The sequence below is a fragment of the Coloeus monedula genome, assembly GCF_965178545.1.
Source record: "Coloeus monedula genome assembly, chromosome: 4".
Lineage (NCBI taxonomy): Eukaryota > Metazoa > Chordata > Aves > Passeriformes > Corvidae > Coloeus > Coloeus monedula.
In genome coordinates, this window is record NC_138784.1 from 23,889,372 (window position 1) to 23,905,133 (window position 15,762).

At 42.6% G+C, this 15,762-nt stretch overlaps 1 protein-coding gene across 1 annotated transcript; it reads left to right on the plus strand.

The window, feature by feature from the left end:
* Window positions 1–335: 335 nt before the first annotated feature.
* Window positions 336–6,173, plus strand: RASD2 (RASD family member 2; the record flags this gene model as incomplete). Its single annotated transcript, XM_082279878.1, has 3 exons — window positions 336–458; window positions 3,883–4,162; window positions 5,644–6,173. The coding sequence occupies exons 2-3, from the start codon at window positions 3,892–3,894 to the stop codon at window positions 6,171–6,173; spliced, it is 801 nt and encodes a 266-aa protein (XP_082136004.1). The 5' UTR covers window positions 336–458; window positions 3,883–3,891.
* Window positions 6,174–15,762: the final 9,589 nt, after the last annotated feature.

Below are 15,762 nucleotides of genomic sequence, written 5' to 3' on the forward strand. Positions count from 1 at the left end.
GAGACAGGGTGGGCCAGCTGGATGCACCCACTGCCCTGCACAAGTAGGTGCTGCTGCTGAAATTCTTTTCCCACAGCAGAGCCTATGAAGTACAACTTGCAAGAAAAGGCAGTGGGAGCAGGAGAGACTCTGCCTCTCTTTTTCTTGAACTGAGCCTCTGAGTAAAAGAGCTCACCTGTCCAAAGGGAAAAACTGTCACCGGTTCTGAGACTCTTCTTTAGCCTGTGTCTGTTGCCTGATCCAGTACTTACATCCATGGGGAAACGCCCTCTGGAGCCCTGCGGTCCTTCCCAATCCTGCTAAGTTCTTGGAAAATACTGGAGAAGAACTGAGCCCAGAACAAGCAACGTGGGATCCACAGAACAACAGCCTTTTACAACAGCAGCCACCTCTGATTCAAATTATCAGCTTAATCAGACTGCACCAAGACCCAGGACTGCTCCTCCAAGGAAAGAGAGGTAAGAAATCACACGGAATTTGGGGTGAAAGTAGGAAACAAGCATCCCACAGGAGTGATTTTGGTGTGCATGAAAATTACAGGGACACTAGTAGTGATTAAGAAGTGACAGGTCTGTTATGCATGATACAGCACATCTGCTGATGTCCTTTTTAGCTGGGTGCAGTGATTAACACTGGGGTGGCAAACAGAGACACAACCAGTAGCTGAAGACAGAGGAGTGCAAGGGAGGTAGTTCAGAAGACTTTCATGAATGGGGAGTGGTAGGGAGAGCATACACCCTGATGAGAGGATGGAAAACTAAGGTGTAATAGCTCTGGGCAGGTTCAATAAAGAATATCTTCCTTAGGTAACTCCCTATGAGTGTTCATGATCAAATTTGTCAGTACCTCACTGGAATTCAGACAAGCGCTCTCCAGAGCATACAAAAGCAGATTCATTGTCATTCACTCCAATGCCTGCCTGTAAAAAGAGCAGTGGTGGTTAGCAGGTAGAGGATAACACAGGGAGTCAGGAGAAATGGGGTTTAATGTTGATTTTTGGACTGTGGTTTCAGCTCTTTCTGGGCATATGAGCCTTTCCCTTTATTTAGTGGAGATAACATTAATTGCCTGTACTTCTATGACATTTTGAAATCCCTGCACTGTACCAATATAAAATACTAATATAAAGTTTCTAGCATCAAGCCAGAAGGTAGCACTGGGAATTAATCTATGCTTAAGCATTTAATAAACTGGAAGAAAAAGATGTAGATTAAAGCCAGCTGGAGATTGTTTGTCTCCTCATTCCCCTCTGATTGATTTTGCTTTACTTAGTACATGAACATGTGGTCTCTCTCTGTTTCCTTTCTTCTGTCTTTAATCTTTTTCACTGTATGAGCCCCTGTGCTCCCCCCTGCCACTCCTGGGTGTCGAGGCTGAAGTTTCATTCCTTTTCTGAGGAGGAAAGAAGGCAGACTGTGTTGAACTAGAGAAAAACTGGACTGAGGGGATAAGAAGAGAAGGCACAAAACACAAATATAAGCTCCCAGTTCAATGGCACACCCTGAATCAGATTTGCAGCAGAGGTGAGGAGTAGCAGCTCCATGAATCGAAGTGCTGAAAAGCGTATTTTGAGTGAAATGAAATGCAGTTAAGAGAGCACAGGAGTCCTCTTGACTGAATACCCTGACAGGTAGAACAAGGATAGTGTAAATTGATCAGGTCCCTCAGCACGCATGTTCTATCCAGGACATAAAAGGCACTAGCTCAAAATGCTTAATTGTGCTCACTCCCAGATGCTTTTGCACTGATTTGTATGAAACTGCTCTCTAGCAGGTGTAAACCACACAGTCCACTTGCCCTCATGCAGCTACACTGGTCCATCACGACCTGAGGAGCTCCAGATACCTCCAGATACTGGTCCTGGGCAGTAAAGTAGTTTGTAGTTTTTACAACTAATCTATTTCCCTGCTCTTCTCTGCCAAATAAATAAGCCTGATAGGGTGAAAGGAAGTATTTTTTTGTCTGCCCATGGATGCAGAACAGTACTGGATTGGCTATGTAGGATAGTGTACATGGGAGTGTTTCAGAGACTGAATATGGTGTTTCTGCACTATTGGAGATAGGTCCTGTGGTAAACAAAACACAGAGCCCAGTTCAAATACCAGCTGCACTCCTTGCTGTCATTCCTGCCACAGTAATCCCAACAGTACTGTAATTCTGAATGTGTGTGTCCATCCAAAGTTTTGTTCTGACATTAGTCTAGCTCTGATATTAGGCTGTCCTGCCCTCTGAATGTAATACAGAGTGTGAGCTGCTCTGAGGAGAGCATTGCATTTCCTTTTGTGCTTTAGGTAGGGCTGAACATGCCATTGTTGTGCTGCAAATTACAGCAATAATAATAAATAGTCATGTTTTGCTGTTTCCTTACAGAGCTTGTAATGATGCTGGGTCAGAATTCCAGAGACTTCTTTATTTAGCAGTGACTGTATCTTCACTGCTGCTTTGGTGCTTAGCACATGGTAAACAAACTAAAATATTTTAGGCTCTTCACTGAAATAATTGTCAGCTACATAAAAGCTTGGGAGATAAAATCCACTCAAGGGAAAGATAGGAATCCAGATCTGGACCCAGAAATGATCTTTCAGTGTACATGAAGTACTTGCATTGTAATATCAAATAAACAACACCTAAGTTAAATAAATGTCACAGTGGGAACTTGATTATTCTTTAATAAGAATCTAGTAACCAAAATAAACTGTGTCCAAAATGTGCCTCCTTTGCTGTAACAGGCAGCTTTCCCCACACAGGGGCTGTATTTTTCTTTCAGCACACAATTCATTTGAACTGGTACACAAAAAAAGTCTGAGCAGCAATTTTTCTTTCCTTCCAAAGTTTCCTGCATCTGAGTGCTCTGTCAAAATGCAGTCTCCAGGGTCTCCAGACTCATTTTAAATGTCAGGGGATGGAAATCTTGTCTAATAGCTATTTAAGATGGCTGTCCTTCATCTTTTCTCCTGCTTGTACTTAGCACCCGTGCTTAGCAAAGCCAGTGGCACCCACAACATCTGTGTGTATAAACAGTGGAGCTCCTAAAAAATCTGTGCTTCTGCAGTTCTACCCGTTGACAGCCATTCTGCTGCAACAATGATAGTTTACTTATAGGGAGTTCCCACACTATCAGTCCAAATAGCAAATTTAAAATCTGGTTTCTAAAAGGTCACTGGAGGCACAGATCTTTGAATTTATCCCCAGCCAGTGCTATTTTGTGGCTCACATTCCCTGCATCAGCAATGAATATTGCATGGGACCAGCTATTTAAAGTTACTGAGATGTCTAGCTTGCACTGATGTTAAGCATGATTCGTTTTTCTGTCTGACTTTTGGCTGATCTCAGAAAATGAGTATTATGCACAGCTCCTATTTAGGCAACTAAACGAAGCGATCAAGGTTCTAATGGCAGCTGCAGTGGCTGTAATATATTGGGGAATCTGACCTCTGTGTTTATGTATCTAAATGAGAACCAAGTTCTACTGAAAAATCTGGTAATGTGTAAGTGACGCCGATGGCGGGAAGGAACCTGGTGTCTCGGTTGAAGGGCAGCTGATAAATCCAGCCCTTAATGTTTAAATGCAACAGCAAACTACAGTTCAAAAGCATGTTATTTCCAGTGTAAATGCCTTCATTCTTACATTACTTTAAAAGAAAAGAAAGAAAACAACAACATCGATAAAACAAAACCAAACCAAACCAAAAACTCCCTGGAATTGAGACTGAAAAAGTTTAAGCATTTCCAGTGAAAAGATTTCTGCATTGATTACCCTGCTTTACTATGCAGGACTATGCTCCAGAGTGTTCTTTGGCAAGCTTGTGGTGAGGAGCTGCCTTATTTTACCCTCCATCTGGTTTCTGATCTTTCCTCCAACTCTGTTATTTCCTCTTTCAGGACCAAGCAATGATGAAGACTATGTCTGGTGGAAACTGCAACCTGAATGTGCCAGCCAAGAACTCATACCGCATGGTAGTGCTGGGAGCCTCCAGGGTGGGGAAAAGCTCCATTGTCTCACGCTTCCTCAATGGTCGCTTTGACGACCAGTACACTCCCACCATCGAGGATTTTCATCGCAAGGTCTACAACATACGGGGAGACATGTATCAGCTGGACATCCTGGACACCTCTGGGAATCACCCTTTCCCTGCCATGAGGAGGCTTTCCATCCTAACAGGTGAGAAAGTCAAGGGGAAGACCATAAGGATAGACAGATGGCTTGAGAAGTGTAGCCTGGAGATGACTGTTTTTTGGGAGATAGCTAAACAGACTTCTTGATTTGCTGCAAGATGCACTTCTATAGAGGGATATTTCCTGGTTGGCATGTTCCCAGCACTATAACAAATGCATTAGCCACAGTGGAGAAGTCCAGTGGGTGAAGGTCTGAAATTGAGATTTTTTCCTTATCCATCTACCTTCCCCTCCTGCTTTGTATTTTTATTGATGTCACAAATAAATGGCTAAATGAAATTCCGTGGGTATAAAGGGCAGCAAAGGGCAAATTAAGCATGTTGTTATAAGACACATACAGTGAAAAACAAATATAAAATGCACAGAAAGGGAATTCCAACCAAGAAAGTCCCAATGATTTTTTTATTCCTAAAATTGCCAGCCTGATTTCCTTGATTTAATATTCCAGTAGAAGGATAGCTCTACTTTTACCCTTTTTCCTTAGTCTGTGGATAATCAAATGTGTTTAAAGGTAAAAAAGGGAAAATGGTGGGATCATTTTGCATCTTCTCACTGTCAAGCCATTCCTGTTGTGAGCTAAAATATATTCTTTAATTGTAAAAGTGACGGTAGACATAGATTCAGCCACAGCTCACAACAAACCTTCTTTCTGGATTCGCTATCCACCTTTCTAACAGGCCAGTGAAACATGACATTCACATCTGACAAGGCTACAATCCATATTCAGTGAGATCCTACAACCAGGTTCTGGGATGCAAATGTGTGTTTTAGTCCCTGAAAGCTCTCTTAGCATGTTCCACACAAATGTCATTCAACAGGCAATGATTTGCCATATTTTCTACTTGCAAAAGGAATTTTAAGTTGGGAAATGTCAAAAGGAACTGCCAAGGGATCTGTGTCATTTATGTATTAGGTTTTTTTCATTGTCTGCTTCTCTTGAGCAAATGCAGTGACAGCAGAGCACACTGAGAAACCTCTCATTCCTGACTTGGGTGCTCAGGACTGATCAGCTGTAAATTTCCAGTTCAGGTGTTGCATCGTGTATGGTGTAATCAAAGGACTAAGGCTGAGTGGCTAACAGCTCTCCACTCTTTCTGGTGTCAGAACAGGATGTGTTTTACATGGAGATACAAATGCAAAGAAGTAAAAAGAAGGGCAATGCAGCAGAACTAAGATAAAAACATGTTTACGAAAGGGATAAAAACAGGCAATAACTTACAAGCCCAATGCAAAATAGGAGTGCAATTGGATATGACTTGAAGTGACATCATAGACAAAAGTCTTTTCCATAGCACTGTAGAAAGGCGTGGGGAGTTGAATCAGAAGAACTAAAGTACAGCTGAGTGAATAGGTGCCAAAGGACAAAAAAAATATCGTGAGGAGATGGAAATAAAAGAATTTCTTTTTAAAAATTCTTCTGAAACTGTGACCAACAAGCCTTTACAGTATCTTTTTTTTTAATTGCAGGGGATGTTTTCATCCTGGTGTTCAGCCTGGACAACAGAGAATCCTTTGATGAGGTCAAGCGACTCCAGAAACAGATCCTTGAGGTCAAATCCTGCCTGAAGAACAAGACCAAGGAATCAGCTGACCTCCCCATGGTGATCTGTGGCAACAAAAATGACCACAGTGAAATCTTCCGCAAGGTACGCACTGATGAAGGTGAGAATCTTGTCTCCAGTGATGAAAACTGTGCTTACTTCGAAGTGTCAGCCAAGAAGAACACCAATGTGGATGAGATGTTTTATGTCCTCTTCAGCATGGCCAAGCTACCTCATGAGATGAGCCCTTCCCTCCACAGGAAAATCTCCATCCAGTATGGTGACACTTTCCAACAGAAATCCTTCCGGATGCGCCGATTCAAGGACATGGACGCCTATGGCATGATCTCCCCCTTTGCTCGCCGGCCAAGTGTCAACAGTGACCTGAAGTACATCAAATCAAAAGTTCTCAGGGAAGGTCAGTCCAGGGAGAGAGAGAAATGCACAATCCAGTGAAGGAGGCTTGCACTTCTGTCTGAAGACACATCCACATGCAGTGCCTTAAAGAAAAAATGGTCTGTGGAAGCAAAGGACAGGCTCATGGGGTTTATTGAGAAAACCCAACACGGAGAAAGGATAGCTTCCTGTGGATTCTGCTGAGTCACAATTGTAAATAACATCATCCTTGAAGATGACAGGGAAAAATCATACACCTGAGATATGAGTGCATTTTTTTGTCTTTGTAATGTAGTTCCTCTTCATTCCCCTTTTTGTTTGAAAAACACAGTCCTGAGAAGGAAAGACATTTCAACCTTATCGTTGCAAAGAAAATAGATCAAAAATGCACAGAAGGCATTAACAGTTACCCAGCATGCAGCTCTTGCTAAGAGAGAGGAGGTTATGTGTGGGTATCTCTGTGTGCCCATGTGCACATGTGCATGCATGTGTGGAGCTCTCCTTTTAAAAAGTGGGACTTGCATTTCAAAGGGCAGCAGTCTTAACAGAGGATTCCCAGATTGGGAGCGGACTCTATCTGTGGATGCATGAGTTTCGCTCACTTCTGAGGGCACCTGCATTAAGAACTTGGTTTTATGTTTGTTGGAACAGTTACCATTTGACATTGACATGAATGTTGGTTTGTATTATAGATTTTATTTGGTATTTTTTGGGTTTTTTTATTGTCTGGGGGTGGGTTTTTAGCAAAATCAGATGGCAAGTGCATTTGATATTAAACAGTGTCTGCTTTCTACCAGTGAAAGGTGGTTTTCATCTGTAACACTTTCTAATATGTGCACTGATTGAAAGTGAAATTATTCTGCAAAAAGCCAATGCATTTGACTGCTTTGCAAGCCTGGTGTGATGTTGTTTCTCAAAGCAGCCACACCAATTCTGAGTACCATAACACAAATGCCACTCTTTGCCTTGCTGGACACTGGACTAATGATTCCTTCCTCTGCCTGTATCAGCTGAGAGTGACCAGACTCATACGTAGATTCAGACCACTTCAGAGGCAGGACTGGATTTTTCTTCAAAATAGAGAACTGAATGGTTACATGGCCAGCTCCTTCGTGTTTCCTCTGCTAACCTGCCTCTAGTCATTTTGTTCATGGTTTCCCTCATTGTTCAGTAAAGGTTACCTTGATGGAAACATTTGCACTGCAGAAGTCCTTCAGAACAAAAGCTTTGTCCTGGCTGTTCAAACAGGATTGAACTGACTGGTCAGATAAATCTGGGGCTATCCATTCACTTCTTTCCTTTCTCAGCCCAGTATAAGCTTCCTTATCTTCAGCTCTCTCCCTGTTCTGCTTCTGGCTCTGTTGTTTGATGAGCTCCTGTATGCCCTCAAAGTCCAATATATTCTCTCAAATGTGAGCTTGCCACTCTTGCTGACTGGAATGAGAAGTGTGCACACATATCTGTGGGCAAAGCATGGGCCCAAGACAGTACACAACAGTAGAATATATATGTTATATATACCTCAGAAACATCTTCAGATATATTGTCCCTCCCTCGCCCTCAAATTCTGTATTTGGCTACATCTGCCTTGCTGTGTCCTGGGCAGAGCTGTGAGCTGGTTTGTGCTATAATTTGACAGGAAACCAAGAATGATGATTGTCTGTAAAAATTAGCCTCTGGGACTCAAAATCCCATATTCATTTATCAGTTCCACCCTTCATTGGTACTGTATTGGTAAAATACACTGTTCTTTTATTCCTGTTGCCAGGGCAGCACCTTTCTGACCATGTCTCCCTCCCTATCTATAAATATGTACATGGTTTATGATTAAACCTGATTTATTTATTAGCTGTGTTCTGGTTTGGTTTTGTTTTTTTTTTTTTTTTTTTAACTTTCTCCAAGAATAATGAGGAAGGTCCTGTATTTATGCTGTGCAGGTGCATCTAGGTAAGTGAGTTCTGGGCTGAGAGTCCTGATGAGATCTCCAGTAAGTTCTGGAAGAGCCTTTTCTGTCCTCCAGACACCAGGGGCTACACATTTGCCTGTTTGGAACAGAACTGTGTCTATATCCACATCTATCTATCTATCTATCTATCTATCTATCTATCTGTCTGTCTATCTACCATCTTTTTGACCATTATAAATACAGATATCTGCAGAGGGAGACAGTTACTCTTCCCCATGCTGCCTGCAACATAAGAGAACAATAACTCTGTGCACAGAGCTGATGTGTTGATCCCTGGTGCAATTTAACGTGGTCTCTGCAGCGACATCAGCGTTTATCTCAGTGATCTCTCCAGGTTACCATCTGCACTTCCCACTTATATGAGTCCTGGTCCCTCTGAGCACATCCTCACCACTCCACAGACTCCCCACCCAAGTGTATGACTATGAATGTACCAGTGATCAAGCTCTGGGACTCGTGTGCTGCAAGAACATGGAGGGAGCTTCAAGATGGAGTGAGAAAGGCATGAGTAATGGATACTGGTTGGGTTAAGGGACTCTGGGAAGCTAAATGAGAACTCCTTGTACTATAAACCATGCACTGCCTTACTGACCCTGCATCTGCTCTCCCTGGCCTGCAGGATAAAGCTGAAGTTTTAAACAGCCTTCAAAATCAAGTCTTTGCCTTTGTCTTATAACATTGACCTTACCATTATTTTCCCTACTTCTCCATATCTCACAAACATAGTCTGTCCATCTCCACAAAGACACCAGATTTCCACATCCTTCCATGTTCTCCCATTCCTGCCTCTTCCACCATGGACACAAAATCACCCAGCATGGAAAAACAACATTGCAGTGACAACAAAGGCACAAGTGTAGGGAAGGCTGAAGACAAAGGAGCAGGTGCTCACAGAGTTATGCTGGATCCCACGGGAAGGTCAGTGAGCCCCAGCTGCACAGTCCAGCTTGGCCAGCCAATGCCCAAGGTGAGAAACTGGCTGGGAATGAAGGTGAAGCAGCATTACAGTCACCCACAAAAACAAATGGCAATGAGGAGATAATCCTATTAAAGTAATCCTAGTCTTCTCACTGCATTTTGTTACTGATGGTAATTGCTTTTGGAGTTAGATTTTCATGCTCCTGAGGACTTTTTTTTTTTCCTTTTATTGTATCATTACAGTCATTCTATTAATATCTACATATTCTTTGGGGTCTAAAAGTGCTTGCAGCCCCTAAACTAGACAGTATGTATATCAGTTGTTTATTCACAGTTAGCAGCCATTGTGTTCTGTGGAAAGGGCTGGGACTGGGAAACACAGAGCAAGTCTACCTTCCTGCACAGGGGACACAAGGTAAGACAGGAAGAGGAAAGGGGAATTGCTTCTTCCCTGCTAACCACTGAATGCATCTGGCTGTAGAACAGAACAGGGAAGAGCTTTTGGGGAAACTCTTATTATGTGTGTTCAGAAACTGTGAGACCCTGAAAGGAGCAAAGAACAGACCTACAGCCAGGTCTCAGAGGCACTGGAAAGAGAAAAAAGAGATACAGCCTCTTTTCTCTTTTTTCTCTTTCCCTTTGAGATTCAAGGGACTTGCATGGAACTTACTGCAACCCAAGAAGTCATGAAAACGCACAGGACTAAGGGCAGGTCTGGAGGAAGGAATCTGTCTGGAATCTGCTGAGAGCACATGTACCTTTATTTGGTCTTACCTGGTGTTAATTAAGTTGCTTTATTCCAACATCTACCTCACCCTGCACTGCAGTATATAAACTCCAGCACTAGTGATACAAAGCCTCTCTTACAGCTTTTGCGTACTTACTTTCAGGACAACAAGCAGGGACCCAGCTGAGGATCAATCACAGTCCTGGAACAAGACTGAGATTTATTTTGTATATTGCTCAACACAGCAAGAAAGTCCTTGTCCTGAAGAAATTACAAGTCAACACATAGGAGCTACTATAAATATTGGCAAAAATCTAATCAAGTCACAGGGTCAGTACAAATCAGGAAGGAAATAGTGATCATGGTGAATTAAGTAAAAAACAAACCGAGGGTGGGAATGACAGAACGAAGGCCTGTTTTGACATCCAAAGGATTAAATTAGGCTTCTGTTCTGAAGGATCCCCAGGAGAGCTGCTGCCACCAGGCCAGCCTGATGCTAGAGAGAGGCTTTCATGATGTGGCCTCACAAAGAACATTGTCTCCCTGAGACCCTGGGGTCCAATATGTCTGATTGTCGGAGAGGTCAAAGGCCTTTTAAAAAGGCAAGTAGGAAATGGTGGGATCATTTTTAAAAGAGCAGCAAAAAAGAGCTTCAAAAGGGGGGTCACAAAGGTGGGGTGGCAAAAGGAGGTTGTCCAGGTAAATAATCAAAAAGATAGGCTAGAATGTAAGCTATAAAATGTGTCTTTCATCTTTATTTCAAACTTCTCTACACACAAGTCAAAAAGAAGACATTTTATTTAGCCTTTTTGTCCTTTCTCAAATGTTGGCCTCTGTTTACTGCTGTGTAGAACCCACCCCTCACCTTTCATTACACCTTTTGCTGCCTTAGATTTACTCTCCTGTCATCTACCTTATTATGGGCTGCTTTGCTAGCCCTGTCCCAGTGCCTTTGCTAGGGTAGAAGGTTACAAGAAGAGGTGTTTTTGAAGTAACTGATGATTATTTGATTTGATTTGAAATCACTACTACATTCAGGGGCTTTATTAGCATTATTGTTTCTGTAAAATTACATGGTGGCAGGCTCAGATTAAAGGATCTCCTTGAAAAAGTATGTAAAACATGATATAATGTACATTTCCCCCACTGGTTTCTATAGCAACGGCCTTTTCTCTGCACCCAGAAACAGCAGAGAATTTGCAGGGGGAGATGAGTAGCAGTGTCTCTGCCCTGCTCAGATCTTTCACTTCTGAGTCCTCATGGGAAATTTTCCTCCCTTCAGTTTCTGTTATGTGGAGAAACAAAGACCACCAGGCAGACTGGCTTCACAGACTACTCAGTATGTCTTGTAAAGCTGTGGGATGGATATTTACCATAATAAGAAAGCTCTTTTCTGTGATTTCCATTTCCATAATGTGATGGTAAACTGGGGCATTGCTCCTGACACAGTGCCTGTTATGGGGAATATGCATGGCAAACTACTATAAACCAGCTGCTGCACTCGGGTTTGGTTAGAGATAACTGTGAGCCTTGACCATCTCCACTCTTCCCTGTGCTGGTACAGCCTGAGATTTCCCAGAGAAACATTTCCTTTTGCATCATGACAGCATCAGCCAAAGACCTTTCCTTACCTCTACCATCATTGGTCATCCACAGTGAACAGAACCAGCCTAAGTCCCAGGCATCATGTTCCTAGAAAGTTATTGACAGCTTGGAAGGAGACCAAGAACTAGCAAGACAAACATTTTATGAGCCTAAGGGGATTGACTTGAGTAAGCCTTAAGAAAACTCTGAAAGGGATAATTCTGTGCTATGCAGGCAAAAAAACTCTAAGAGAGCCCAGCTGAAAACCACTAGATGTGTTTGAGAGATGGAGATGACAACTAAGACAGCTCTTTTTTTGGAGTTGGACAGGGGGATAGCTCCTGTTCAGTGGGAACAGGAGTATTAAGCAGTAGGCAAGACAGCAGGGCAGACTTTAGGGCAGTGGAATCTACTGGAAATTTTTCTTAGAGATGTCACGAAAGTCCCATTAGGAAAACACTGGGAAAAACACTGAAACCTACAGGGCCAGAAGGGGTAACCTGGTGTTGGCAGCAGGCTAGACTGACTGAGCCAGTAGGTTATCTCGATCCCACACCCTTGTTTCTGTGATGGGCCCTGAACCCAAGTTTGCTTCAAAGAAATTTCCTCAGACTGTCTGTCCTCGCTGCACACTCCCAGTCCCAAAAGTGGAGGGTTGGTAGTTCACGGGTCCCCTCCAAGCAAACCACTAACAACAGAGACAAGACTTCTTACATCAGACCCTGCTTTTCAGAGCATTTCCACAAAGATCCCTGGACTGTTTGGAGCAAACAGCTCCTTTGGTGAATAGTCTATGAACAAGTTTTTGTGCATTTGTTTATTGTTCAGAAGTATTTGATGAGTGATTAATGCAAATAGATTGTGTGCTTTAACTGGGGTAGTTAACTAAGATTGTCAGTTCAGATTAAACATGAAAACAAAGATGAATGAGTCACTGTGTTTCAGGACATCATGTAGCAAAGTAAAATAACATAAAGGGAAAAAAATCCAACTTGAACATGTGTCCTCACATTACTCTGACCTAGAGGCATTTCAGATGGACTATATTTATTCAAGAGTGTCCTCTCACAAGATTTGGCTTTCAGCAGTTAGTATAGAACACTAACTCACACATGAAAGCATGGAATATTTTACAGATTTTTTAAATAATATGTCTTGAGTCCATATTCCGAGGTTAAAAAGAAGCAAAACAAAAAAACCCTACAGTTTCCACAGTTGTGGTGGATGAAGGGGTGGTGGTGGAAAATTCTAGCTGCAAGAAACAATTCCTTCACCCATTGAGACCTTATCTGGAAAACTGGACAATTTTATTACACTGGGATTTGTGGTCTTTCTGTGGTTCCACTGGACACTAAAGTCACACAAAAACACAAGAAACACATTCCCAGCAGTGGAGCTGCATCTTGCATTTCAGAACCCACTAGCATCAGGACTGTGACAGGTCCCAACTAGTTCTTCAATGTCTTTGCAAAGCTTTCAGGAGTTTCAGAGTTAAAGAAAGCTCAAGCTGGTAAAATAACTGTGTGTTAGGTAACATGGATTTCTGTCTTATTCTTCAGGTCAGAGATCTAACAGCCCCTAGGAACAGTTCTACCAGTTTCCACACCTTTACATAAATCAGCATCTTGGTTTCCCATCCCTGAGAGAGGGCAAATAGCACTCATGGGATAGCTCAGCGAGGATAAACACCTTCTAGATTGCGAGGCACTTGGGTATCACAGCGATGGATAAACACGTTAAAAGGTGAAGAGGCAGACCGGAAACAAATATCACCTCAATCAGGAGCTGAGCTGCTGCAGTGCCAGCTACACAGGAGAGCAATTACATTCTGCATAATCCCTGATTTCTACTCTACCTACAGCCTTGTTCTCTTCAGCATCTGCTGAGCTGGGAAGTCCTAGGAACTCCAGGATTAAAGTGACACACTGGCAACACTCTGGCCCTCAGTCACTACCTATCTGAGTGCTAAGCAGTAGTGTGCTGCAGAACAGTTTTAACTCAGGGGCCCTTGGGTGGATGCACAGCATACAATCTTCTCTCACACTCTCTCTGCTGGAAAAACAAGGGCCTCAGGAAAATACAGCCTTGTTAAACACAACCTGAGGGGTTAGAGGATGGCGTGGGGAAGATCAGTGGCAGTGCTTTTGGCTGGTCCAGGGCAGAATGTGTCATCTTTTCTGTCACAAAACAGTTTGTTCCTTGCTGGGTGGCTCATTGCCAAGGTAATAAATAGAAGTTTCTAAAAAGAAATAAAATAAAAAGGAAAAATAAACATAGAGCAACGACTTGTTCTGCAAATTGACAGGAGACTTGCCTGAGGCAATGGATAAGGGGTGACAGGGATGAACAGCTCTCTTGTGGAGCTTTATTAAAGAGAAGAGCAGAGCTCTTCTCAGATACTCTTTATGAGATGCTGCCATCTGGGAGAAATCCAGATTGCCAATTATCAGAGAGAACAATTCCAGCTGGCCACGACACTGTCAAGGCAGAAATTATCTCCTTACACAATGGCACTGACTCAGACTGCTTGCAACTTTTGTCAACTTTGGGGCAGTTACACAAGGTCTGCCATTAGCCATAGTGGTATTTATTTGTATTATGGAGTCCTGCCCACAGACCAGGACCCCATTAATACCCGACAATATACAAATGCACAACAAATAGGAAATCCCAATGTGTGCAAGCACCAGGGCAGAATCCTACTCACTGACTCCTGTACTCCACAGCATCTGTCTTATATTCTATAGGATATAAGGCTTCTACCTGTTTCCTACCAGTATCTTATCTGCAACCTAAAGTGAGAATCAGTTTCCTGATTAACATCTGACAGCTAATTTTTTCAGTAGAGACCTTGGAACTACTACATTATGGCAGTAGCAGCACCAAGACCTAACACAATTTTGTAATGCTCTTCCTTCAGCTGGTCTCACTGAAACAGAGAAAGAAGGTGTAAGATTATACACTGCTTCCAAAAAGCTCATGGGATGGGTAAATTCTTTATTCTTCTTGCCCTGGTTCCTCACAGTGCTTCCCAGCTGTCCTTGCAAAGGAGACTTCTTTTAGGCAAACAGAGCATCATTGTGGCATGTTAGTAGTCCGGTGGTCATGCCAGCCCCAAGCCAGTTGTGGCCTACCATGGTTCAGACCTAGCTCTGGACCTGAGACATGCAGAGAAGCTGTCTTACACAAGGCTATCATGAAATCTGAATCAGGGCAGGGCAAGGAAGCGAGGCAGCCATGATGGCATTGCCAAGTAATGGCAAAGGCCTGCTGACTGCCCTTTCCTTTGGTGGCCAGATGATATCTCAAGGAATGTTTGCCCCTCTCCTGCCTGTGATTTGGGACCCATAGATCTCAGGAAAAAGAAATGCATCATATACTTCTATGAGCAGGGTATGTACCCACTTTTGAAAATACAAATTGATGGAACAGACATTTTTAGCCACCTACAGAATTTAAAATTGAAAGCAGTTAAAAAGCACAAAGACTGAGATTTTCCTCAGTGACCCCTTTGTACAGCTGTAGCCCATGTAAGAACTGTTATTTGACCTTGATCTCCCAGAGAGGAATACCTCTGGCACAGGCTTTGACAAAACAGTTTCACAGTACCCTAGAACTTTGTTTCCTCCCTCCACAGCATGATCATTGGACAAAGGGCTGCCCTTGGATGGTAAAACGCTCACAGATGAAACAGAATCCAGCCGATGGGCAGCAGCAGGACACTGTGCTCTGCTAGACAGTGAGCATATGTGTAAGAAATGAACACCCTTGGTTTAAGGGAGTGCCTTAGGGATGTTTTCTATCCCTTCTTCTTGGGACTTCACATCTTCCTCAATGAATTTTGTCTTTTCAGACAAGAATTCTGCCAAAGAGGAAAATGTCTGAAAGCACCTCATTATTTAAGGAACCTTGCGTTTTGATGATTTTCCATGAAACTTCAGACTCTGAATTGACTTTTGAAAATGAAATAAGCTTAGGCTCACTCAAGCACTTTTTCAGCTTTATCCAAATTGATTGAGTGAAGAAGGAGCATTTAAGGACTGAGATTTATGAGGAGGAAATGTTGTTCTGAACCAAATTTCCACTGAAAGAGAAAACTGAAAAAATAAGTGACTTTGCCTGAGAGGTGCTTTAGTAGTGAAGGTTTTCTTAGTAAAACAAGAACTATCTGAGAGGTCCTTCTGCTTTCCCACTCATTTACATTAGAAAAAAAAAAGAAAAGAGAAGATTTCTGTTTCTTAAAAGAACTGAGTAAAGGAGTGTATTCCAGAGAGAAATGTTGGGTTTGCATTTTTTCCCACGGTATCTTTTTGTCAACCAGGAATTAAAGAAAATGGAGGGAATCCCAGACATAATCTGTGCCCCCACCTGGGTTTGGCTGGCTCTGTATTCCCTATCTCTATCTTCTACCTCACCGACTGCAGGAGAATATGAAGCAAGAACATATAAAGGAG